General features: G+C 40.7%; 1 protein-coding gene across 9 annotated transcripts in view; it reads left to right on the top strand.

Moving 5' to 3' along the window:
* Positions 1–1,903: 1,903 nt before the first annotated feature.
* KCNH7 (potassium voltage-gated channel subfamily H member 7) overlaps positions 1,904–26,053 on the top strand; it is a 344,881-nt gene continuing 320,731 nt past the window's right edge. For 4 of the 9 annotated variants that reach the window (XM_087920062.1, XM_087920069.1, XM_087920061.1 and 1 more), the window contains exons 1-2: positions 1,905–2,586; positions 5,545–5,775. In XM_087920062.1, the coding sequence (XP_087776188.1) occupies positions 2,511–2,586; positions 5,545–5,775 (307 nt within the window). In that variant the 5' untranslated portion in view covers positions 1,905–2,510. Of the gene's footprint in view, positions 2,587–3,966; positions 4,055–5,544; positions 5,776–26,053 lie in introns of those variants that run through there. The other 5 variants (XM_087920063.1, XM_087920064.1, XM_087920066.1 and 2 more) reach the window with 4 other exon arrangements.

Genomic DNA, 26,053 nt, shown 5'->3' on the forward strand with positions numbered 1-26,053 from the left:
AGCTGTAGTTCCATAATTTCATGCCTCACCATTATCCATAGTAGTGGTCATCCATGTGTCTTCTACACCAGAGGTCCCCGACCCCCGGTCCCTGGACCAATCCTGGTCCATGGCCTGTTATCAACTACTCCGTGCAAGTGAGCAAAAGCTTCATCTGTGTATATTGCGGGATTTAGATAGCGTGTGAAACCACCACCCCCACCCCGGTCCATGGGAAAGCCATCTTCTACAAAACCAGTCCCAGGTGCCCAAAAGGTTGGGGTTGCTGTTCTACATTTCAGGATATTCACTAAGTGCTGCCTTAGTAGGGAGAGATCAGAACATAAGAGGCCCAACTTTGAACTTCTTGATCTAACCTTCTGCCCTGTCAGGGAGGCAAAACCAAGCTTTTATTCTCCATCATTATTATACTCCTTTCCCTCTCCCCAATGACTGCCTCTCCCCCCCTTCAGCAGGTGAAGGCTTTCCTCATGTTGTTGAGACATTAGAAAAAGTACAGAGAAGAGCAACCAGGATGATTAGGGGACTGGAGATTAAAACATACAAATGAACAGTTGCAGGAACTGGGCTTGGCTAGTCTAGTAAAGAGAAGGACCAGGGGACACATGATAGCGGTCTTCCAATGTTTGAAGTGCTGCCACAGAGAGGAAGGGGTCAAGCTATTTTCCAAGGCACCTGAAGGCCAGACAAGGAATAATGGATGGAAAGTGAACAAGGAGAGATTTAACCTGAAAATAAGGAGAAACTTTCTGACAGTGAGAACAATCAACCAATGGAACAGCTTGCCCTCGGAAGTTGTGGGAGAGCCATCAGTTGAGACTTTCAAGGAGAGATTGGACTGCCATTTGTCAGAGATGGTGTAGGGTCTCCCGCTTGGGCGGAGGGTTGGACTAGATGACCTACAAGGTCCCTTCCAACTCTGATTATCTGTTATCTCATTTCCACTTCTTAAGAAGAGCTGTGTTTTTTCAGTGCTGGAAAAGAGCATTGAACCGAACTGACTCCGAACAGAATGGGTGCCAGTTGGCCTCCTCTTTGCATAGGGTTGAGGCTAACTAAGCCTCATGATGAAAATGCAGATGAGAAAGGGAGGGATGGGGAAGGAGGGAGAGAGAGATGAAAGAAAGAGAGAGGGGGAGGGAGGGAGAGAGAGAGAAAGAGAGAGAAAGAGAAAGGGGAGGGAGGGAGAGAGAGATGAAAGAGAGAAAGAGAGAGGGGGGAGAGGAGAGGGAGAGAGAGTGAGAGAGAAAGAGGGAGGGGGAGTGAGGGAGAGAGAGATGAAAGAGAGAAAGAGAGAGGGGAGAGAAAAGAGAGGGTGAAAGAGGGAGAAAGAAAGAGGGAGAGAGAGGGAGAGAGAGAGAGAGAGAAAGAGAAAGAGAGAAGGAGAGAGAGAGAGAAAGAGAGAGGGAGAGAGAGAGAGAGAGAGATTTGAATGAATATGTATATATACTCGACGGCCTTTTCTCGATTCACTTCACCGGCGGCACGCCCGTTTTGCCAAGGCTGGGCGGCTGCCTTGGATTTTTTCCTGGGCTCATCTTCTCAGCGCAGGGAAAGCGAGGGGAAAAAACCCCCCGAAAATAAATAAATAAATAAATAAACATAAACATTAAAAAAGGCGCGAACAGCTTTTGCCCGCAGCCGCCATCCCGGCCTTTGCCCGCGACTCCCCCGACGAAGCGACCTGTGTTAGTTTGTCACTTCGTGCTCCTCCCCTCCTCGCTCGGCTTCGCCTCGTCGCGGCAGCGGCGACGGCGTCCTCGGGATGCGGCCGCGCGCGGCAGGCTCGTAGCTCCTCGCTGCCGCCGGAGCCTGCTGCTGCTCCGTCTGCCGGTTCCGGGAGGAGGGTGTTGAGCGGAGGGGAAGGAAGATTTACCGCCGGGCTGACTTGCCGCCGAGCCACGCTTGAGTAACCGGAGCTGCCGTAACCGCGCGGGAGGGACGTCACTCCCTCTCGCTAGCGGAGCAGCCGGCAGCGTCTCTTGCCTTCCCGCCTCGGCGCCCGGCCATCGCTCGCGTCGGGAGTGGCGGGGGGGGGGGAGGAACTGGGCGAGGTCTTGCGTTCCGCGGGAGGAGAAGCTGAGGCGCGGCCAGCCGCTCACCTCGGGCGGATTCCCTCAGCCAGGTTTCCCTCCCAACCCCCCCCCCGCCGCCTCCGCCGCCTCGGGCCACCGTTTTTTGTTTCCCCCTCACCCCCCCTCTTCTCTCTCTTTCTCTCTCGGGGGTGGGTGGGAGCGAGGAGAAGGTGAAAGCCAGCGGGTCAGGTTGGTCCCCGGTGCAGAACCCGGGCATGGAGCGGGCACCGGGAGGGCGGGAGGCTGCCTGTGCTCGGAGACGCTGCTACTAGGATCGGAAAGCGAGCCTGCCCGGCGCCCCCCCCACCACCCCCAATGAGATGAAATCTCGCAAAGGGTAGCCTGGGAGGGGAGAGCGAGAGCGAGCCAGAGCCGAAGCCGGCAAAGCCGAGGAGGAGGCATCGCGCCCGCGGAGGTGGGGGACGATCGTGCAACATGCCAGTTCGCAGAGGTCACGTGGCGCCACAAAACACCTTTTTGGGGACCATCATCCGGAAATTCGAAGGGCAAAGTAAGTTCGCGCCCTGGAGATGTTTCGGGGCGGTGGGGGTGGGGGGGAGGAGGGAAGGGACCGAAGACAAGTTTAAACTCAAAGCGATCGGGCTTGGCAAAAGCTGCTCCTGGCATCCCTGGGTGGCTGAGCCCTATCCAAGACGGCGATCGAGGTAGCTTTCGGCTCGCCTTGGGTTGGCAAATTGTTCTCTTTTCCTTCCTCGGCACAAACGGGCCAAGACGAAACGCAAATGTCTGTTTATGCGTGTTCCCCATCTTTGTGAGGGGGAGGGTGTTAAATGGCCTAAAGTCCTGGAGGGGCAGCCAGAAAGTTGTCTGCTGTTTTCTGCCTGGAAGTTGAAACCTTGACATTTTTGTTGCCTGAAAGATATTTATTTGACAGTGACTTTGTGGGGGGAAAAAAAAAAAGTTTCTTGCAGGCCCTTTCTAAACCAGGCGGCTGACTAGGATGATTTAGGATTTTTCTGGGGGAACTGTAGTCTGACAGATCTGATGGTTAAAACTTAAGGCATCAAAAGCCCTGAGGGATTGTAAAGACTCAAAATTTTACGTTAGTAAATAAAACCTTTTGTGAGCTGTCATAATGAAACATTAAAATTGTTGTAAAACTGCAATAAATGATGAGTCCCTTTGGAAAGTTGTCTAACAATGAGTGTGAAGTATGGTGGCTTGCATGAGCTTTCATTTTAAGCACCTCTCAAAATAGAGTTGCAAGCTGGGTTAAATGCAATGCTGTAAATGTTTCTGTAATCATGAGGATTTTCTTTTAGATAAGTGTGTATAGGATTACAATTTCAATCTTGCAATTATGTGGTCACCTAGTCTGTCTCAATTCCCTAAAAACAGGAAAATGGAAAAGTATCTCATTGGAATGCAACGAGATAATAAATTCTAGATACATTGAAACTAGCCTAGGAAGAATATAGGTAGATTGCTAACAATTCTTTAATGGACGCTATGGACATCAAGGTGACAGATTCCTACCCTGTAAAAGTCAGATAGTGAAACTTTTCTAGATGAAAGGTAGCAACTAAAGTTACTGGACTTAATTATCTCTCCGTAAGGAAGTACATCACGAGGCCATTGAGCGACATACTAAGTTATGGCTGCTGCAAAGAGAACTTGTCAGTAATCAGGTCTTTTCTTCTTTGGAAGAGGACATGCATGAGAAATATTTCACAAAATATGTGAATGAGGTTTGAGAGAAATCAAAACAGATGCGCAGATGCCTTGCAGACTTCTCGCTGTGTCTTCAAGTGTAAATATGTTTTAGCCTTTGGATAGCTCATGTGCACTTCTGCCATGGGATAGCTCCGATGAAGCTTGGAAAAGAAGTGAGGCAAATATCTTGTGCCTTGATCCTTAATGTTGTGACAGATGTGGCTTCAAGGTTGTGCCTGTCATTGAAAACAACAGGCTCAGCAAAAACGAACAGGCAGTGCAGATTCTGTAGAGAGAATACACGGGTGAGTAAAACATTCAAGTAAAATGCTCCATTGGAGTACATTAATGTATTTAAGCTGTAAATTAATAATTGAGGCTATAAGTTGCTTCCTCCTACACTCCTAATAATCACCTAAAACCATATGTTTGTGCAATTCTGTTGGATTACCTCTGCATATGAGAATGAAAATCGGCCCAGTCAAAGTATCTTGCTTTATACAGTCAGGATTAGATGTGTTGTATAATTAAATTCTTTCACTTGGATTTTGTGAAAACAAGAATCCCACAGCCGTGGTTAGAGGATTATCTTACAGGGTGATCAAGCGCGTTAAAATCAACCGGCTCTTGCAAAAGAGCGCTGGAGTGCCTCAGGTAGCCCCCTTCCCCCCAAATTGTTTTCCTTCTCACTGGACAGTGCCCTAGATTAACCTCTGCTCTCAGGTTTCTCTCTGTTTAGCACCTCAGGTAGGGCAAATATAAAAAGGCGTTTCCTGTGCCATATTTAAAAAAACCTAGGTTGCCCGCAAAGTTTCTCTAGCTGTGGCATCTTCTGTTAACATGACCAAGTAGTAAGTGATAGAAAAGACCATGTTAAAGACCTTAGAAAATAGATGGGCTACATATTTAGACAAAGGATTAGAAAAGTGCCAGGAGCTGGATTTCCCAAATTAGGTAGGAGTAAAAAAGAAAGAAAGAAACAAGGGGGGACCAGAGTATAACACTGCATTTTCATTTCATTTCACCATAGTCTTAATAAAGGCTGCTTGATTTTGCTGTCCTATCTCATCCTTGCCCCCTTCTATTACGTTAAGGACTATAATGCTGCAGTGTCCTTTGGATGGGCTCAAGTCATATGTATGCCCTGGAGAGATTCGGGGCTAGATGCCCAACAGTCCTACAAATATAAGTCATCTTTTAATGAACAGATTCTTGTTTTTGAGAACCTTTTTATAGGCAGGATATGTGCTAGCCCTTTTCATTTGAATAGGGTTCTTCAAATATTAAGCAAAACTAACATCTACCGTGGTGGTGGAAAAGCAAGTTTTATAATCTATTAAATATATTTGCAGAATTGTTTGCAAGCCCAATGATATTATCTTAACTTTTCTCTGTTTTTTTCCCCAGTCCACAAAGCTTTCATTAGAGTTCAGGCCCTCAGAAATGAAGGCTCTTTCAATAGCTTGGACAAGCAGTTCTCAGCACAAAGGAAAAAAGCTTTCTTTTCAATAGAACAGTAAGCCAGTATTACGCTTTTCACGCAGGCTAAGTTTTGCAAGCAGCTTCCTAGAATGGATTTCCCTCTCCCACGAAGTCTGTTGATTTTGAGTTTTAATTCGCCTGTATGCCACTGAGTCCCTTTTAAAGAGCTTTGGTACACCTGAGTGGTATTAAGGCCTCTACTAAAGCTCAACATATGTAGAAATTCAATGCAGGAACAGCCCTTTATCTAGACAGATACCTGAGGCTTTTGAGGTATCATAAGAGTCTTGAAAAACCCCTTGTTTTATTGCAGATAAAAAATTCATCATTGCTAATGCCAGAGTACAGAATTGCGCGATCATCTACTGCAATGATGGCTTTTGCGAGATGACGGGGTTCTCCCGGCCGGATGTCATGCAAAAACCCTGCACCTGTGACTTCCTTCATGGACCAGAAACCAAAAGGCATCACATTGCCCAAATTGCCCAGGCTTTGCTTGGATCCGAGGAGAGAAAAGTGGACGTTACCTATTATCATAAAGATGGTAAAGTAGTTTCCTTTTTTTTTTTTTTGCATTTCTTTCAAAAGAAGTTTTGGAAAGTTCAGCTTCCCATTATGGTTGAGATGCTTATTGGCTCTTGAACGCCTATCAAACGTGGGGTGCTTTTTTATTTTTTTCCCCCAGACATCTTGAATGTGTCTTTTATTGATGTATCAAAAGAATGCCAGTCCGCCCGTTCTAGGACATTAAGATAGGGGACTGTTATCCTGAACTACAGATTATGGCAGCATTTCTCAGCCTTCGCAACTTGAAGAGGCAGGCTGGCTGTGGTGTTCCTGGAAGTGAAGACAACGCATCTTCAAGTTGTCAAGGTTGAGAAACACAGCATTAGAGGGACACCTTCCACACCAGCAATCCACTTTCCTTTCATTTAAACACAGCTCTGGATTGGTGTGTGTGCAGGTTTCTGTTTGCATATTGGGTAAATTACTGAATTGCTGAAGTGATGTGAATGAGTCTCTTCATGTCCGGGTTTTCAAAGAGATCTTGTTTATGGCTTAAGTTTTCAATTTAGTACACGACTGGAAGGAAGGAGGAAAGGATTCTATTTCTGGGCAAATTTTGTGTGTGTGTGATTGTGATTGTTTTCAGGTTTAAAACTCAAGTAGAGTGCATGCTGAATATGCATATTTTACTATTTCCAGTGAATGATTATTCATATCTCTTCCTTCCTTATATATTTATTACTTTTGACTGGGCTCATTCATGGAAATCGTCAGCGTTCTCTCTATTTTCTACATTCTCTATTACAGTTAAGATTGTGAAGGAATTGTCTCAAAGCAGTGTCGAAATACAGCATTATATGCATTTCAGAATAATATGGTTTTGGATATATGCATGTGTAATTGTACAAGGTGTAAGGATAGCTTTCCCCACATTTCCTCATTATAAATTCAACAGTGAATGTTCTTGAAACTTTGGGCAATTTAGTACACTGGATTTTATTCCAACAATGTGCTCTACTATTGTTCCCAGAAACAGAACTTGAGATGGGTGTTATGTTCATGCCCCTGTGTGGCCCAAAGCATCTTTTTGGAATTAAATCCAAAGAATTGCACAGGGCTATTGGAATCTGAGAACAGTGAAGAATGTGCCCAATTGTTGAATTTTAAATACTGGATTGATATTAAAAATCCAATCACATTATATGCAAAATGTGATTGTCATTCTGCAACTTTTATCCCTTGCATACATATGTAAACAAATGAAGGACGAATAAGTATTTTCCACTGTGGACTGTATTGATCTGTACTAATTGCTGCTTCACATCGTCGAATTAAAAAAAAGCCTTATGTGGTGATATATTTAAAATAAATTGTGAATTTGATTTGATAGAATAAGATGCTTGCTGCTATAAAGTATACTTATGTTTAAATGATAATCTGAATATATTGTTTTGTATACTGAGTAATAACTTGGGGGATTTTTTTTTTAAAAAAAACCTGTTTCAAAGAGGTTAAATCAAGTATTTTTTAAGGTTTAACTGATTTCAAATTGAAATAACTTTATTGTGGTCATTAACCAGCAGGGTTTAACTGATTTAGATTTGCACAATGAATCATTACTTTCAGTAGGAATAGTATAATATGTATTTGCTTATGAACTTAAGCTGTACATTTATTTCTCAAAATGTATCCAGGTAAGGAAGTAACAATACTAATTATTTCTCAGGGCTTCGTTTATTTTTGTTTCTGATTACTCAGTTACAGTAATCCTTAACCATGTTGTTGTTCTTCTATTGACATTTGCGCTGTATATCTGCTTGAAGGACAAATGCAAATTTGTAATATATTCAAATCATGAGCTTTAATTAAGCTTCAGAGACCCACCTGTGCGCTGTTTAGATTAATTTGAGAATTGTGACAATGAAAGGGATCATAAAATGACAATTGAACTTTAAAGAAGCTGTGACTCCTGTATCTCTTCAATGGTTGTGGTGACATTGGTGGACAGGCGTTGCTGAAGGATTCCATTCACCGATAAATGTAATTCCTAGAAACAAAACAAGCAAAAATGTTGTTAATTTATTTTGACAGACTTCTGTGGTGCCCTTCTTTTAGGATCCTAGTAGTTATTTTCTCAGTAACTCTCCTGGTACAGCTTTCACAGATGGGAGAAGTCAAAAGGAACTAGACATAATGCACCATAATGCAAGCCCCTCTTTCTTGGTGTACAGATCAGTCTCACATGTTTTCACAAAAGGGTTGGCCCAGGATCAAGAAGCTGCAACTACCAATCTTGCTGGATTTGATAGAACAAAGATGAAGATGTTGGCCTTGTCTAAGCAGAAGAGAATCACCACAATTTTATGTCTTCCACTATATTCAGAAATAGGCCATCTGTTCGGAACTTCAGCTTCAGATTAGTATATTATTAGTTGTTTTGGTAACAGACAACGTAGGTCTCTCACAGAGATTCCTAGCACTGTCACCATATTGCAATTTTCAGGATTTCCTGAAGAAACACTGGCTTTTAAACATACATATCATTAGGTGCTTATGGTGAAGAGATGCAGAAAACCATACATTTGGCTGCCTCCTAGCAATTATCTGGCTTTTTGCAGCCTAGTAACTCTGGTAAACCAGATAGATCTGTAGCACAAATACTATTTTTATGATTGGCACAAGGTTATTTAGGAAGCTTCGTGATCGAATGGGGGAAGGCACACCAGCGAATTCTTGTTGTGCAACGTGAATTATTTGTCTTTTTAATGCTTCTAAAGAATTGTAGCTTTTCATATAGGGTGTCAGGCCCAAGGAACTGAGGATGACATGAGGGGTTACTTCAGAGTGGTTTATTATTGTTCAGCCATAGACAGAAATCTTGGCAGATGTACCTGCATAATTATTAGACATACACATTGGATTGCTGGGGTGGGGAGATGTCTGCCTTTGTCCTTTTCCTGCACAAGGGATTCCAAGCTATGTTGTCTCTTCACCTTTTGGAAAAGAGCCCCTCCCTCCTGTGACCCTGCATTATGGTCTATCACATCAGGTAGTCCTCAATTTATGATGAAGTTACAACAGAGTTCCCTGTGGCTATTTATGACCTGCATTTAAAGTTTTTTATGCCTCCCCCAGTCACATGATTGTAGCCGTGGTGGCGCACTGGTTAGAATGCAGTATTGCAGGCTAATTCTGCTAACTGCCAGCAGTTTGATCCTAACTGGATCAAGGCCTTTTATCCTTCTGAGGTGGATAAAATGAGGACCCAGATTGTTGGGAACAATATGACTCTGTAAACCATTTACATAGGGCTGTAAAGCACTATGAAGTGGTATATAAGTCTAAGTGGTTATTGGGCTGCAATTAAAGCTGATTGAAGCATTCTGCAGTGATGTCACATGATTTACAATGGGTTGGGGTTTATTTTGTCAGAAACCGATGTTTGCTTCTGGTTTCTGGCAAAAAAAAATATTGCAGACAATGGATTCGCTTAATGACTATGGTATGGATTTTTAACAACCTTGGTGTTGGCTTAATGACCATGGTGATTCATTTCATGACTGCCATGGAAAAGGTTGTAAACTTGGATGCAGATATGTGATGACCTGCTTAATGACCATCATGACTTATAACCTTAATTCAAGCTCAGTTATAGTCATAAGTGAAGGACTACCTATCAGTCTTTCTACATCTAAATGGAATACAATAGATAGCTTCAATCTAAATTAGACTTTTATGGGCCCATGTGTTGTGTGAATCCCAGCCACTAACCATGGAAATGACAAAACTGACAGACTTCCAGTTAATGGGAAGTTTGTAAAAAAACGGATGTGGCAAACCTGTTGCATTAGTAGTAAATTGAGTGGATACGTTGGATAAGGAAGTTCTAGTCTTCAGATACAAACTACAGGAGGAATTCAGAGTAACTATGAGCATCTGGAATGGAAGTGGTTAAAAGAAATACTGATGTGGAAATTAAAAGGGAAGGCTTGGGCTTTGCAGGCACTGCTCATTGACCTTTAAAATGTATTAGAAGTTGTGTGCAGAACCTTCAAAGGTTGTAATCACACTTTTGTGATTATATATATACCTGCACATACCGTTCCTTGCAGTTGATTATGAATTCATTGGATTAAAGCAAATGCGTTTCAGTTTATTTGTCCCTGAAAATGAGATATTACTTAATTTCTCTGTTCTTAGGATAGTGATTGAGTCACAACAACAATAAGCATATCTGCTTACATCCAGTGAGAAGAAGTTCCTTTGCATTAAATAGAGGAAGTGTAGCAGAAATAGAGTACCACAATGTCTTCAAGTCCCTTGTAATTGTCCATATTGGTTAGGGAAGTTGAAAGCTGGAATTTCACAATATCTGGAGATCCATCTGTAGTTCAGTCCTGAGAGATACAATTGCAGGTTAAAAAACCATTGTCACAGTAATTAATCTTGGTTTTCTTGGACAGCAATCCTGAAATGTTCCTGGATTCATTACCTTCCTGGAAAGCTAAGCACAGCAACACTTCCATGGTCTTGAAAAATTACTGTATGGAATTATGCATGTAATTGTTATTGCTACTTCCATTATAGCATTGTGCTTAAGCTGCATTCCGTTCCTAGTTCTGTTTATCTAATAGAGTCATTTGGCTACAATTTTGAACCTTATGCCACACAAGCTATTACCTGGTGGCTTATTATAAAATAGTCAGAAAGAAGCAAAAAATTCTTGGAGATACATTGCAATGGGATTACTCTGGCCTAAAAGCAAAGAGTCTACATTCTTTTTGATTCTGAGACTATCCTATTCAACACACAGGAAATGTTACAGTGTAGCAACATATGTGAATCTTATGTGCAATTGCATCAAAATAAAATGTTCTCCAAAATTGCTAAGCCAGGAAGTATTTAAATTCTGAATAACAACTAGTACTATTCATGCATTTCCCCCCACATAAGCTTCATAACATCCTTTATGCAAACTTTTATTTTTAAGGACTGATCTGATTAGGTATCAGATGGAGGTAAAATAGTATTTACGTAGCACATCAATATTTTTGTTTTAATAAAGTTATTTGCCATGGAAATATGTGACAGCACTTCCTTTGAGGACTTCATTTTGCCATTGAAATCATTATTGCATAAATCACTCTTGACAGCTGTAAAATATTGCTTGAGGTGATAAAGCTGTAAAGCTTTGACATAAAAGCTATAATTGTAGAAGGATTGAGGATGATATGGCATATTCAATTGAGGGATATTGTGGTCTGTTGATTCTTTTTGTGTAATGGGTATACAGCAAGGCTCTCAAACTAGGAAACATCTAAGAACAAGTAGGCTCCATGAAGATGGATTATTGACAAGAGGGTGAACTTGTGTCCTGCTACCATGTTGGTGGAGAAAAGTTCAGAGAAGTCCAGGGGCAGGAAGTGGACACCATTAAAATGACAACTGGGAATCATGACTCCAAAGAGTTTATTTTGTTACTCCAGAGAGCAATAGCATTACTCCTGACTGATTGATGAATATCAGTGTTGAACTTATGAACTAGTGTTGAACAGATCAATCAATAGATTTCCCAACCCTGGTCTGGAACTTTCAGTTTGAAGGGCTTCGGTGACAGACAGAAATCCACGATCGTGTGTGGTTTCGGTCTGGGCTCACCGCTGGAGCGTCCCAAGCCAGCTGGTTTCGGGGCTAAGCCACCCCATAGAGGTGGTGAAGAGGGGGGAGACCGCCAGCAGGATCAAGGATCAAGCATCTCTCCTCCTCAGCTGGCTATTACTCCCTTTCCCGAAGGCAGTTGCAGCGGTGGTCAGAAATGGCCACCTCAAAGAAGAACTCAATCGGAAAATGATGTGCAGGAGGAAGATAAGAAGTGAAAGTTTTGGCTGACCGGGTTAAATTGTAAAAGCAACAACTAAGATACCCTGGAATTTAAACTTACAAAAAATAACATCGCTCCCAAAGAAGAGTCAGAAGCAGCGAAGGAAAGTGAAAAGGGAAAGGGTTGGGTTTTTTTTTTCTTCTCTCTCCTTCCCTATACTGACAACTAAGAGACTTAAATAAGAAATCGGAAAAATCCACTTTGACATCAATAGGCAATTAAGCTGAAAATAAAACAAAATGCCAAAGGGATAATAAAGATTTCTGGACATTAAATTTTTTTTTTTTCATAAGCAGGAAAGGAGAGAAAAAGAATAAGGGCAGGATCTGGAAGAGGGAGGAGACTGCCTGGAATTAAAAAGAATCTAAAGTAAAACTTCAACAAGACTTCTAAAAGATACATTTTAACTGAAACTTTGCAACTAAATAGTAACCCCAGGAAGAGAAAGTGAAAAAAAGAGCAAAAAAGAAATAGCTTGCGTGTATTTGGATTATTTGGTGATCTTTGGATTCTTGGTTATTATATTTGAACGACTAAAATCAATCGGGTGGTTGTTTAAAAATTTATACAATGGCACCACTTCTGGATGAATTGAAAATGGAACTTAAAAAGTACAAAGAAGATGCACAAGAAGGGAAGGGTTCTTTTGGCTTCGTTTTTCAATTCTTAGAAATGGAGATTTGGAACTATGAGAAACAACAAGAAATGACTGCAAAACAAGAAGACTGGGACAAAGAAGAAGCCATCTTTAATGAACAAGCAATTTTATGTGGGGAGAAAAGGAAAGGGGGGAAAGAGAATGGAGAATTTAAGACTTAAAAAAACAACCAAAGAAAAGAAAAATAATTCAAAAAATAAGTATAATACTGGAAAGCAACAGAAAAGGGGAATACAGAAGAGAGAAATATAGGTAGAGAGACAAGGGGGTAAAAAGGGGAGAGAGAAGAAGAGAGGGAAGAAGGAAAGGAAAAGAAGTTACAAAGGACCGGAGCAAGATATAGAGAAACAGGACCTATTTAGAGATAATGGGTGAAAATCTAACTGAAAAAGGGATTCTGTAAAGGTACATAAGATTGTATTGTTATATTAGTAATAGAAATAACTTTAGAAAATTGGAAACAATGTATGATTAAAATGAGGGATAAAATAGTTAGTATAATTTAGTGAAATGTTTGTGAATAAAAGGAGTGAAATAAAATAAATGAGAAAATTGAATTAGGAAGGAACAGGAACATTTTAATTAGTTAATGTTTTATAAAATATAAGTGAAGGGGGGGAATTAACTATGGAAAGCTTATAATTGTTCCCATAGAAGTATGATATTTAATTGAAAAGTAATGTTAAAAAGATGTTAAGACTTTAATGAATATTAATATTAATGATAAAATTGAATTGGAATGGAATGTTGTTTTAATTATATACATTTATAATTTTTTTAAGAATACAGTGTGTATTTTAAGAATGTACCAAGCAGAATCCGAATGGAAGTTATGTATTATATTGAATGTTACAACTTTAGGGAAAAGATATAAAGGCGTCATACTCCAATCAGTAACTACAGGAGAAATTTTGTTTAATGAGAAAAGATAATAGATAATTGAAACAGGACAGACAAAAAATATAAATACAATGATTTGTATTGAGATGAGATAATTAAAATAAAATTGAGAAAATTAAAAGAGGGGAGAAGCTATGCAGAAAATATAAAATAGTAATAAGATATGGAATAGAATATAAAAATGAGCATGAAACTGAATTTATGTCTGTACGAAGAAATGTAACCCGGGATTATGCTACTTTCAGAAAAGATATTTTTTTTCTCTTTGTGAAAACTCAAATAAAACTTACAAAAAAAAATAAAATAGATTTCTCAACCCATCATTTTAAAGGTGGATAACTTAATTTATGCACTAGCTAAAAAGGTGTATTTTTGTTGCCATTTTCCATAACCCTCAGTTAAATGTTCATCTGATGCAGCCTTGCTATCACCCAGGGAGGTAAGTCATTAATATGTTTTTGTCAATAGATATTAGACATGACAGCTTAAGACTTTATGATGAAAAGAGTAAATAAAGACTGAAGAAGTTGCTGAATCTTACTGACCCAAAACTTTGGTCCATCTTGCTTGATATTATGTGTTCTGGCTGTAACCATCTTGATATTATCTGTTCTGGCTGAAACCATCTTGAAATTATCTGTTCTGGCTGAAACCAGGGTTTCACTTGGAAGTTTCTTTCAGCTGTATCTGAAGATTTAAGAAATTGACCCTTGGAAAATAAGTGGCATTGAGCAATGCTAGGCTGGGTGAACAAACAGGTGGTTGGCTATAGGGTATTATTCTATAGTGTCATTTGACTCCATGTGATGAATTTTAGTTGGGGATTGTCCAAGGCATTCTGTTGCCTGAAGCAGAAAAGTGTCCTGGAAGTGAAGTGTTTGTAAATCCAGCCAAGTCATGTTGGCATTTGAGGCAGAAAGTCATACTGGTATTTTTCTTTCTCCAACAACTTGTTTTCTATGGCCTTTCAAAATCAGGAAGCAAAATCTGGATGGCCACTGGATGGCAACAAAACATTTTTACTGCTTTCTAGTGGTCATCTAGATTTTTGCAGTATAGCCTGTTAGCTAGCTTGCTTCTTTCCCTAGATTGGTATTCTGCTAACTACCATAAGGCTCTCAAACAATTTGTAATTTAATAAGTATATTGACAGTTTGCAATAAAAAGGCCAGTCCTTTCAGGGCACCAGTCCTTTCATGGTAGAAGTTGGTTTTTAAGTTATTAAATTATCTGCTGTTATTAAGTTGAAAAAAACCCCTAGTGTTGTATGCCTATCATTACCAATATAGTAGGACACGTGTTTGCATTTTCCATAGAGCATAGCCTGACTGTGTGATTTGAGCATTTCTCATCTAAAATGGAGACTGACAAAGTTCATCGATTTTCTGTTGGTTCGTGGTCTGAAACCAGTTAGTATTGCTGGCACTGCATACACTTGGATTCCTACAGAGGACATGGACCTGTCCCAAGGACAAATTTGACCTCTCTTTTCTTGCAATAGTCCTGTACAGGTAATCCTCAACTTATGACCACAAAATTTATGTCGCTAACAGACATTTGTTAAAGTGAGTTTTGCCCCATTGATGACCACTCTTGCCACAGTTGTAAAGTGAATCTGGCTTCCCCATTGACTTTGCTTGTCAGAAGGTCACAAAAGGTGATCACATGACCTCCACAACTGTCATAAATATAACGAAATTCAGCCAATTCAGATGCCAAGCACCTGAATTTTGATCACACGATTGTGGGGATGCTGTAATGATTGTAAGTGTGAAACATAGTCATAAGTCACTTTTTGCACTGCTGTTGTAAATGTTTGTGGTCACTAAATGAACGTTTGCAAGCACTACTCCTGGTAGGACTACCCGTACACCTGGCATAGATTTTAGATTCTGCTTTGTTTTTTGCTGGAATGTTGACTCGACTAGCCTATGCTAGTGTAACATGGTCATTGGTGGGAGAAAGCAAAAGCAAAAATGTGTGCCACCATTTTTATAAAATGGTGACAGAAATGTCCTAAAGCAGATCTTCAGGCCTGCAGAACGTATGTTTTGGGGCTGCATTTGAATCCTGGGTTCCCTTTTGGAAGCTCTTAGGGCTTTCCTGAAAATGGTGGCCTAATATTTTTCCATTTGGGAATGGGAAGCATATGAACATTGTAGGCCTCTCATGATAAAAGAATGTTCCTCAAACACAGCCCTACTACAAAGGCTGTGGGATCACACACTGCATGGTTTTTAGTCCCCCCAAATAGAATTTGTTACTAAAGGGGTTTTCACCCCAGCCCTAAGGTATTTTAAAATGGAAACCAGAATTCCTCACAAGGCTCTCAAATTGTTGTTAAATGATTATAATTACAAGAATCCCTCTCTCGTGACAGAGCAACTTCAGCCAGCCACAAGTGGAACAGTATTTTCATTTCTGCCTGTCATCTTTACTTTGTTTCTAATAATTGGTGCAAGGTGTATCAGTCAAGCTCTCTACACAAGTTAACAGTCTGTAACAAATCTCATTCTGAAAACCTACTGAAGTATTGAGAAAGTGTGAGTCATCGGACTAAAAGTTACCAAGTGCTATTGTCAGCCGTAGTAGCTCATCAAAAATACTGAAATTTTCTCCCCCGCCCCCCCGCCCCCGCAAACACACTTACAAAGTAGTACATGTATGTATATTTGTGTTTTTGCTAGTAGTTACTGTACTTCAGGGCTTCAGTATGATGGTCTTTGGAATGTTAACTACTCTGGTTCCTTCTACCACTGAATCTGTTTTCAATTTGAATATAGTCACACTGTTCTATATATATATTTGTGTTGTGTATATCTATACACACACACACACATTTATATGTATATGTATATGTATATATATATATATATATATATATATATATATATATATATATATATATATATATATATATATATATATATATATATATATATATGTGTGTGTGTGTGTGTGTGTGTGTGTGTGTGTGTGTGTGTGTGTGTGTAAAAATCATATTAACAGTAAATATAAAAGCAGAAACAAACCCTAGGCAAAAAGGGAATACAAATAGTCATCTCAGCTATTTTTCTTACATCTTGTAAGAAACTTGCAATCACAGAATATTTGACAGAATCAGCTCTTTCATTTTCGCATGTTGATTTTTAATATCAAGAATAGATCTGATTTCTCTGTCTCCCCTCCCGGCCCCTGTTTATTACTCAGTTCACTGAAAAGCTTTTAAAGGTCAGCAAAGATCCCTTCTGCCCTTGTAAATGTCTGCTTTGTTTTTTTTTTCAACAATGATTACTAATAGCATCACAAACTACATAGAGAAGGCACCACCAGTTTTCCTACTGAGAATGTGTAAAATGTATGTGTAATATATAAAGAAATTGTAGATAAAATACGTTGCATCTGTTTCTAATGCTGCCATAAGATTTTGCACTGCAGAATGATTAGAGCTAACGAGATTTCAATTAACTCAATATTCTGTATCATTAGGTCATTGTATTTGCAATGAAGCTGACTTTCTTCGGAGGTTAACTGCCAGTGGAATGATTTTACTTCTAGTATTTTCCTCGGAGGATGGGACAAGTTACCATAATCTCTTCCTCCCAGCTGAAGGAGATACTTGTTATTAAGATTCCGCTTTGGTGATGATCTTATGTCACCTATCAAACACTTTCTCTCTTACCTCTGTAGCAAATGCTGAAATTTGACACTGAGGATCCTTACACCTTGTACTTAATATATGAAAGTTTGAAGGCCAGACTTGGTGCTCTGGAGGTGATAAAATTGATTACTGTAGGGCCACCTGCCAACTCAGATTCTTTTTATTAGTTATATGTGTTCCGCCATTCTTCATCTGAGCAGCTCAGAATAGGTTATATTTAGTTTCCAAACAAATGTCTCATAATACTTGTCCCTTCTTTTCCTTCCCCCCATCTATAGTGCACAAAGGTAATGGTGAAAAAGTCAAACCATAGAACAGCTCTGTGGAAAGCGAAGATAGGTTTTTGTACTATAGACAGCACCACCATGGGCAATCTATTTGTCCATGATACGTATGAATAAAGACCAGACACTGAAAATGCCAGAACAATTCAATGAACACATTCCCAGGACTTCCGGGATGCTCAGTTTGAAGGAGAGAACCAATCCCAAATTGATGGTTTATTGCTTGGGGAACAAAAAAGATCCCAGCCCAATTTTCTACCCACCATGGATATATTCTGTTTGGTCTCTATTTTACTGTATACATAGCTGTCTTTTAACCTCATGATCTCAAGAGGGATGGCTTAGTGGCCCAGATTGCTTTCTGGATGCCTTTTGTGTGAACCCAAATGAAGTGGTATCTGAGATCTGTTGATGCCATCAGATGCTCCTTTGTAAAAATGTTTTAGCAGCAAGCCAGCTGGTGCATTCCCCCCACCCCCCCATACACTGTTCTGTTTATAAATGTAATGCTCAAACCTCAGGGCATCACTTGGGAGTTATCAGATACATTCATAAAGAAGCTGAATGTCAGCACTGTTCCTATTCTGCAATTTCATCCTCCAAGATTCCAGGCTGAGCTAGATTTGAACCCAAGTTTTTCTTGCTGCCGCTATTATCATTTTCTGCTCATCTGCAGTTTGACACTCAGCAGATATTTTGATCACCTTGGAGAAGCGCTGGGTATTGCAATATGCTCTGTCTGGATCTCCCAAGATATAAGAATATGCATAACTGTACATACTTTTATTTCCCAAATGAAAGGAAATTGTACATTGTGTCCATGCTAGTTTCTCAAATAATATCATTTCAAGTAGCTTAATCCTACTCTTTCCCAAGGCAATTCTTGGAGTTGCCTAGGATTCCTTTCTGCCTGCTGGCTACATCATCGAAATGGAATCCATGCACCAATACATCTCCATTACTTTAAAGCACATATACCATATTTTTCGGAGTATAAGATGCATTTCCCTGGCCCCTCAAAAATGGGTGGAAATGTCTGTGCATCTTATACAGTGAATATTGTGGGAGGGAAGGGTTTTGGTGTGCTGCTGATAAGCTGTTCTAGAACAGGTGGCTGCAAATCATGTTGCTTGCCCTGAATGAGGCATGCACAGATTACATTGCAGACCCAGGTGATGAATGTAGATTGGCCCACCCTCATTTTTTCTGGATCCCTGAAAGTATTTTGTGTAGTTTTTATCTTGAACTTAGTCTTTAGAATTATTCTTCTGTTGGCTGCTTTCTAACTGCCAGGTGGTTTTATCAAGATTTAATCCAAGGAGGATGGATGTTTCTACTAGTTAATAGCCACTAATTGTTAAGTAGATCAATGATTATATTTGTGCAAGCTGAAGAAGCTATTTTAAATGTTTAGACGGAGTGATTTGGTGATAATTTTTTTTGTTACTAGCAATAAATATCAAACATTTAAAAGTTTTTTATTGTGTTTGGATTATACTATAATCCAGACACAATATACTACCTATACTATTTCAGACAAATGACTGTCCAGTTTCTTCTTCTTCTTCTTCTTCTTCTTCTTCTTCTTCTTCTTCTTCTTCTTCTTCTTCTTCTTCTTCTTCTTCTTCTTCTTCTTCTTCTTCTTCTTCTTCTTCTTCTTCTTCTTCTTCTTCTTCTTCTTCTTCTTTTTCTTCTTTTGAGTTGTCCTTTTTTAGTTGATGATATAAAATATAAAAATACAAAAACAAATAATAGGAAAAATAGAGGAGGGAAAGGAGAAAGGAAAAGTGTAGAAAAAAAGAAGGGGAAAAGAAAGAAAAGGCGTTGACTTCTGACTCCCTTTGGTGCAGTAGAATAAGATAGTAGCATCAAGAGACTGTCCCATTTCTTCCTAAAAACCTTCAGTGTTGGAGCACCCACAACTCCTTGAGGCAAGTTGTCCCACTGATTAATTGTTCTGCCAGGAAATTTTGCCTTAGTTCTAGGTTGATTCTCTTCTTCATTCATTTCCATCTATTGCTTCTTTTTTGCCTTCAGGTATTTTGGAGAATAGGTTGACCTCCACTTCTTTGTGGCAGCCCCTCAAATATTGGGATATCACTGCTCATCCTTCTTTTCACCAGACTAGACATACTCAGTTCCTGCAACCATTCTTCATATGTTTTAGCCTCCAGCCCCCTAATCATCTTGGTTGCTCTTCTCTGCACTCCTTTTGTTTTGCACTCATTAAATTATGACGTTGCCCAATGCCCAATAAATATCCTTTCAGAAAAAGGGGTGTTTTGTTGTTGTTTGTTTATGGGCATTTGTTTTAATGATGGTGGGTCAGGTAGGAAAGATTAGGGAGCCTTGAAGGTTGGGGACTCCCGCAGCACAAGAAGAATTATTCTCATTTCTGCTCTGAGGTGATTGTACAGTTGTTGGGGCAAGGTAGGAAACAGGGACTGGACAAATGTTTCAAGGACATCCAGCCTTTCAAAGTAATGGAGGACTACACAGGGGTAGCCTGGATAGATACATAATGAAGCTGTTGGCACCACAGGCTGGTCTTTCGCTGTTTTCAGGGCGGCCCCACGGGCCAGATCTAAGCACCCCATAGGCTGGATCCGGCCTGCAGGCCTTGAATTTGACAACCCTGCTCTACAGAAAGTAGTCAGGACAGGGGAAGGAAGATGTGCTTTTCTCGTGCAATGCAGAAACTCTAGGCGCTGCTGTGCCCACTTCATCAGTGTCTCACTTAGTCATTCCCATTAAAGGTATTTCATACAAGGTGATCAGGCTCATTCTTGCCAAAGCAAAGCAGTTATTTTCAGAACGTTAACGAGTCACACCCTTGCCTGTTTCGTTGAAATAAATTATTTATAAATATTTAGTTTACTCCTAGTGAAAATCATCATGATCATCACCATCATTGTCATTATCATCATCAACCTACATTGCACACAATAGTTTCTATATTCTTAAAGAGGCTATTTAAATTTTCTACACGTCTTTATGGTTATTCCTTTTTTTAATTTATAGAACAGATGAAATTCTGTCATTTCTGTTAGAATGCGATAGTAATTCCCCACCTCGTTTTTTTTTTAAGCATGTGAATTTTATCAGAGATTAAGCAGAGCAATGGAGCAAATCTCACTGAAACATTTTTCAAGTGATTATTCAATACTTAAATTGACAGGAATGATAGACTTTGCCACTAAATGCAGGAAAACAATCACTTTGGTTTGGTTTGTAACTTTTTGTTCGTTCTATATAGGAAATGAGACAAATTTTGGTAAGAATTCGGTTGTTTATTGTTGTTGCTATCGTTTTGTTAAACATCTCTTTCTAAAATTTTGAAAATGTATTGCAATATATAAAAACTATGTATACATTTAAGTGAAAGGAAAGGAAAACTGAGTGAAGTAACAGTAACATATAATGTGCTTTAATTGGAATAGAGAAAAAATGGTAACAGTTGGAAATTATTTCATGCTTGTCTACAGTGAAAAATGATAGAAGCTAACTGTGAATGCTATTAATTTAAATGATTTAGAAATATAATAAAGGGAAATAGCATCTTATCCTATGCAGAACTCTTTTTAAAAAGTGAGGATGAAGTGAGTCTTTATTTCAGTTTTTTAGCTGGGAAATTGGGTCTAAGAAGAACCAATGTAAAAATAATTATAACAGAACCAAAAATATATTGTTGTAAACAAAGACATGTTGTTCCCAATGAACCTGGTATCAATTAAATTAAACAAGAAATTAGATTTTAATTATACTGTAACAATAAAATTATATATGTAGAAAGAAAAGGAAAACATTTGCTTAAGAGAGTCTGCATTTATATGTTTACCTTTGACTCAGTTAATTGAGAACAAATTATCCCTGTCCATCATCTATTTGTAATATGATTTTGAAAGAGCAGAAGTATTACATATATCATGGGGGTGCCATTCCATATGTAAAGGACACCAAATTGAGCAAGGCTGAAACTTTAACTACCTGAAACTCTGAGTCATGTAGAAAATTTGAATGACATTTATATGAATCTTGGAAGATGAGTTAAAATAATGTCAAAGTGACTTCCTTCCTTCCTTCCTTCCTTCCTTCCTTCCTTCCTTCCTTCCTTCCTTCCTTCCTTCCTTCCTTCCTTCCTTCCTTCCTTCCTTTCATCCATTCTTCCTTCTTTCCTTCCTTCCTCCCTTCCCTCCCTCTTTTTTTAAAAAAAATTTCTTTGACAAACTTATCAATAGCTTCCTCAAAGTGAGAAATAACCAACCCTGGAGCTGCTGTCATACAATTACGGTATGTCTTCTGTCCGTGTACTCAGCACTCCATCCGTATTGCTGAAGATCTACAGAGCAGGCCTTCAACGAGCAGGAATGTATTTCTTACAGGGTGGCGTTCTTTTTTGGAGTGTTAGGGAGACTGGCTTGTGATAACCCACCAAATCACTTTTCTTCTCTGCATTAGGAGAAGTTCATTGCTTTGGTTCCCTTATCTGGCTCAAAAGCAGGAGGGAGAATTTTTGAAAACCCACCCCCTGCCCATTTCACGTCTTCTGTCATTACTTTCATCTTACACAGCAAAATGTTACTGAGCCATGCCTTTGCCTTGCATGTCCTCACGCCTACAGACCACCCAGCCTTTCCCTGGTGTTCCTCCCAGACTACCTTCACGCATCTTCCCACCGTCTAAAGGACTCAGGCACTTTCCTATCTATTCGTCTTCCTTCTGCTCGGATGAGAATAGAGCTAGGAAGTGCTTATCCCTTATTTAGCATCTGCTTATTTCTTCCGTTCACAAAATCACTCAACACCCCCTCACACTTGTAGATTCTCAGCTTCTTTGAAGCATTGGTTTATCTGGTGAGATGCCAGGAACTTATTTGAAAGAAAGTTCTTGTCTCTCTTAATTCCAGGGTTCACAGTGTTCACGAATGAGGAAGATAAGACCAATGCTGAAAACAAACGCTAAAAAAGAAAAAAAAAACTTGATATACAATAGGCAGTGTGGAAGCATATCCTACCGTACTTCTAGAGTGGACATGAATGATCTTTTTAATGTGATTTATTATCTGACCTTGTAGAAAGCAGTGTTGGGTGACTAAAGTTGAAATCATATACATGTTTACTGAAGCTTATACATTATTGAGGATTGTGTGTACAAATTTGTAAACCACTCGCATAAAGTGATGAAAAAGTACAGAGATAATTTTTCATTTTGATTTCAGGTTTGTTTGTGGAGAGTAATAATGAAGCATTAGAATTAAGGTGGGAGATGGGGGGCAAATCTAGATCCCAGTTTATTGTTAATATTCTGTGGCATACACACAGAAAGGAGGAAGAAGAGGATGGGTGCATTATTGGACAGAAAGGACGACAAACTGTTAGTTAGAGCAAGCACGGTGTTAAGGTTAAAATATTAAATTAAAATTAGGGAGTTCCAGTTCAACTTCTGTCTGGAGGGATTTTGGGGGGGCTATTCCTTTCTTTCATTTTTTTATCTTAATTCACAGGATGGGGTTAGGTAGGGGAAACCCCTATGTAGACTGCCTTGAACTCCCAGGGATAGGTGGGTTGCATTTGCAATAGTAAATTTCATTTGTTGATGTTTTCACAGTCAAGAATGAGGAGTAGTACTCATGGAAGTACTCCTTTGTCTAAAAGGCTATCCAGCCTTGGATATTAAGAACCTTAGACTCAAGCAATAGAAAGAAAAAAATACAGTGGCTCCTTTTCTTTGAACAGTAAATGTGTGTATGTGTGTACATGTATGTACACGCACATGTACACTCACATACTACATACATAGAACTGTATGCATTATTTTTTTTATCTAGTGTATGTAACCCCACAATTAAGGTGTCGAACTGAAACCAGGAAGACACAAATCACTACTTTATTAGACGTTTCTGACTGACCACAGTCCTTCAGGCCAACCAACCTCTTATTCTCTACTTATTCTCCATCTAAGCCATTGAGTTGGAGAGAGGGAAGGATAACAGGGACAGCAACGATGTATTGTAGTAGAAAAAGCAACAATTCTTATTATTGTTGTTGCAGCAGAAGCAACAACAACAATAAGAATATGCATGCAGGAGAAAAGCTTCCTTTTGCAGAACAGAATCCTACAGCAGATTTCAAGAAGGACCTGGATAATCTAGATGATTTAGTGAGCAGGAAAATACAATAAGTCATCCCTAAGGTCCTTCCCAATTCATACTTAATATGATTCGATGAATGCTACAAACGTGTATGAAGAATTAAGAGAACTCGTCAATTTCAGCTAGATGAGAGTTGAAATGTTTGTAACAGTTAAATTGATGATACAAAGAATTAGACTTGGAATTTTTTGGATTTTGCTCACACCCACTTCTCATCCACACTGCGACAAGAGTCCAGGATGGGTATGACTCTTCCCTCTGATGTCATAGAGCTGAGTCTGCCACTATATAAAAAGCCAGCCCTTAGCTGGCTCCCCAGCTTTTGACTCAGCTTTGTGTCTAGGAGCTGGAAGAAGCATAAAAGAGTTTAAGGCGTTTAGAGCATTTTACAGCAAATAAATCTTCAGAAGCACAAAAACAGTTTCTACACAGCTCCCGGGGCTCCGGTTGAGCTGTGCTACAAGGAGAGCGGGGATCCTCTCTCCTGCAGCATTGAGGCCCCGGAGAAGCTGCGGTCACAGAGAGCATTCAGCTGAACCTCTCACCAGTTTCTCGACTGCGATGAACGGTGGCTTCACAGCCGATTTCGGGCCGCTCCACAGCTGATTTTCGGAGCTCTACTTCACTGCTTTGCAGCTGTTTCTCTGTTTAGCTGTTTGATTGCTCAGGACCTGGTAAGAGCCTAGGGAGCGAGGAGGTGACCAGGCCATCCCAGGGCCAGTACATGTGACCGGTGGCCATTTTGGGAGCCAGGTGGCCATTTTGTTTTGTGGAGCAGTCATTACCAGGGCCTCACAGCTTTCACTGCTCACCTAGCCCATGCAACAGGCAGCATTCTCACAGGGGAAGCTCCCAACATCACTTGTGTCTGTCCTGTTAGCGAAATGGAGAGCGAAATGGCCCAGTCAGACCTCACTGGCCTGGAAGAAGCTCAAGGTTCTCAAGTCCCAATGAGGAAGAGAAGTAGACAAAGAGGCCATTCAGCAAAAAGAGAGGCTGCAGCAAAGGTCAGGGCCAAGGCCCTGGCCCCCCAAAAGACATCCAAATCTGAGCTCAGGGCTGAGAAGAGAAGGCATGCTGTTTTGGGAAAACAGTTTGCTAAGACACTGGAACAGATGAGAAATCAAATCCAATAAACATCTCAGTCAGGGGAAGTACAGGTTTGCCCAGGGGTTATGACTAGGACGGGGGAAGTTGAATCTAGCTCTGCCAGCCATCTTTTAGCTTGGTCTCCAGAGAGGGTGGAGGAAGAAGTCGTACCCCAGTATTTAAGTAGGTCTGGACCCAACTTCAGACAGGCTGCTTGGGGCCCAGGTCTCTCTTACCCCCTAGGCCAGGTTATTCAAGGAGGCCTTAGGCCTAAACCTGAGGCGACTTACAACCCCACTGCTGCAGTTTTGCATCCAGTGGATCCCACAGGGAGCAGGCCTGAGGATATCAGAGACATGGTGTCAGTGGCCATCATACAGGGTCTCGCTGAGGGGTTTCAGCAATTCCTCTGCCCATCAGGGGGAGGTCAGTCTTTGGTTCCTGGTTACTCCCAAGGGGTCCCTCCAGTTCAGAGGGTTTTTTCCAGACAACAACAATTCCGTTACCAATCTGATTGGGTGAGGATGAGGAGAGGGATTACTCCAACTCCTCTGATCACAGTCGTTCCTCCATGTCAGAGGAGGAGGAAGGGAGATCAGGGATCCCAATTTATCTGAAGAAGAGGGGCTTAGATCTGATCAACCCCACCTCAGCAGCAGTCTTTAAACCTTCTCTGTTCAAACCACTCCTGCACAAGGCCCTAGTCACTGCCCAATTAAGTCCTAAGGAGGTGGCTTCTGAACCCCAAGTGGCTTCCTCTAGCCACAGTGCCTCTCTTTTCTCAAAGCCAGTGGTCCATACAGAAGTACTTCCATCCCCTCTGTTGTTTCTGGATTTGGTCAGTGTGCCTCCCCGGGAGCAGGTGCTCGGCCTTCATCACATGACAGGCTTTTTTATAATGTGGGCCCTTCCTCTGCCAACACTCTCCTGGTTCCAGCTGTGGATTCCCTGGTGGTTGCTTCATTTTCAACTTCAGGCACCCCCACTGAGCCAGAGGATGTGCTCAAGGTGGAGGACAAGAGATAGAGCAAACTCTCAAGCACATCTACCAGGCAGCAGCTTGGGCGGTCTGGGCCTCTGCAACCTAGTTTTTTATGAAGGCATCTCTGCGATGGCTACGCCAACTGCAAGATTGGCTTCCTAACCACTGATTTTAAGTCTCATCAAGACCTTAATAAAATCATTGCGGTGGCAGAATTCACAGTGGATGCTACACTGAATTCGGCCAAATTTGCATCAAGGGCCATGGCATCATCAGTGGCGGCTAGGAGGCTCCTCTGGCTGCGAAATTGGCAGTCTGAGTCTCGCCGGAAATGGAAGCTGGCCTCCGCTCCATGTCCCGGAGAAAAGCTGTTCAGCCCTGGAGCCATACTTGGTGGAAACCAGGGACAAGAGAAAGGTTCTCTCCTCGGTGGGGAAGAAGTCAGAGTATCGTCCAGCACCATACTACTGATATTCTTCCTTTCCTTTCGAGTCTTCCGCTCATTTCTCTAGGGGCCAGAGAACGTTCCCTCCTTGTCAGGAACAATGACCTGAGGCTGCAGGCAGGCAGCAGCAGATCACCAGTAAACGTCCCTTTTGAGGAGGAGGAGGTTATTCTTTCCGACACTCTAAGTGAATGCCCTTTCTCCCTACCCATCAGAGGTCGTTTGTCATTCTTCGCCTCCAGATGGGAGGAGTCAACATCGGAT

Source organism: Pseudonaja textilis, chromosome 1 (genome assembly GCF_049901715.1).
Source record: "Pseudonaja textilis isolate UNSWEBS1 chromosome 1, rPseTex1.2, whole genome shotgun sequence".
NCBI lineage: Eukaryota > Metazoa > Chordata > Lepidosauria > Squamata > Elapidae > Pseudonaja > Pseudonaja textilis.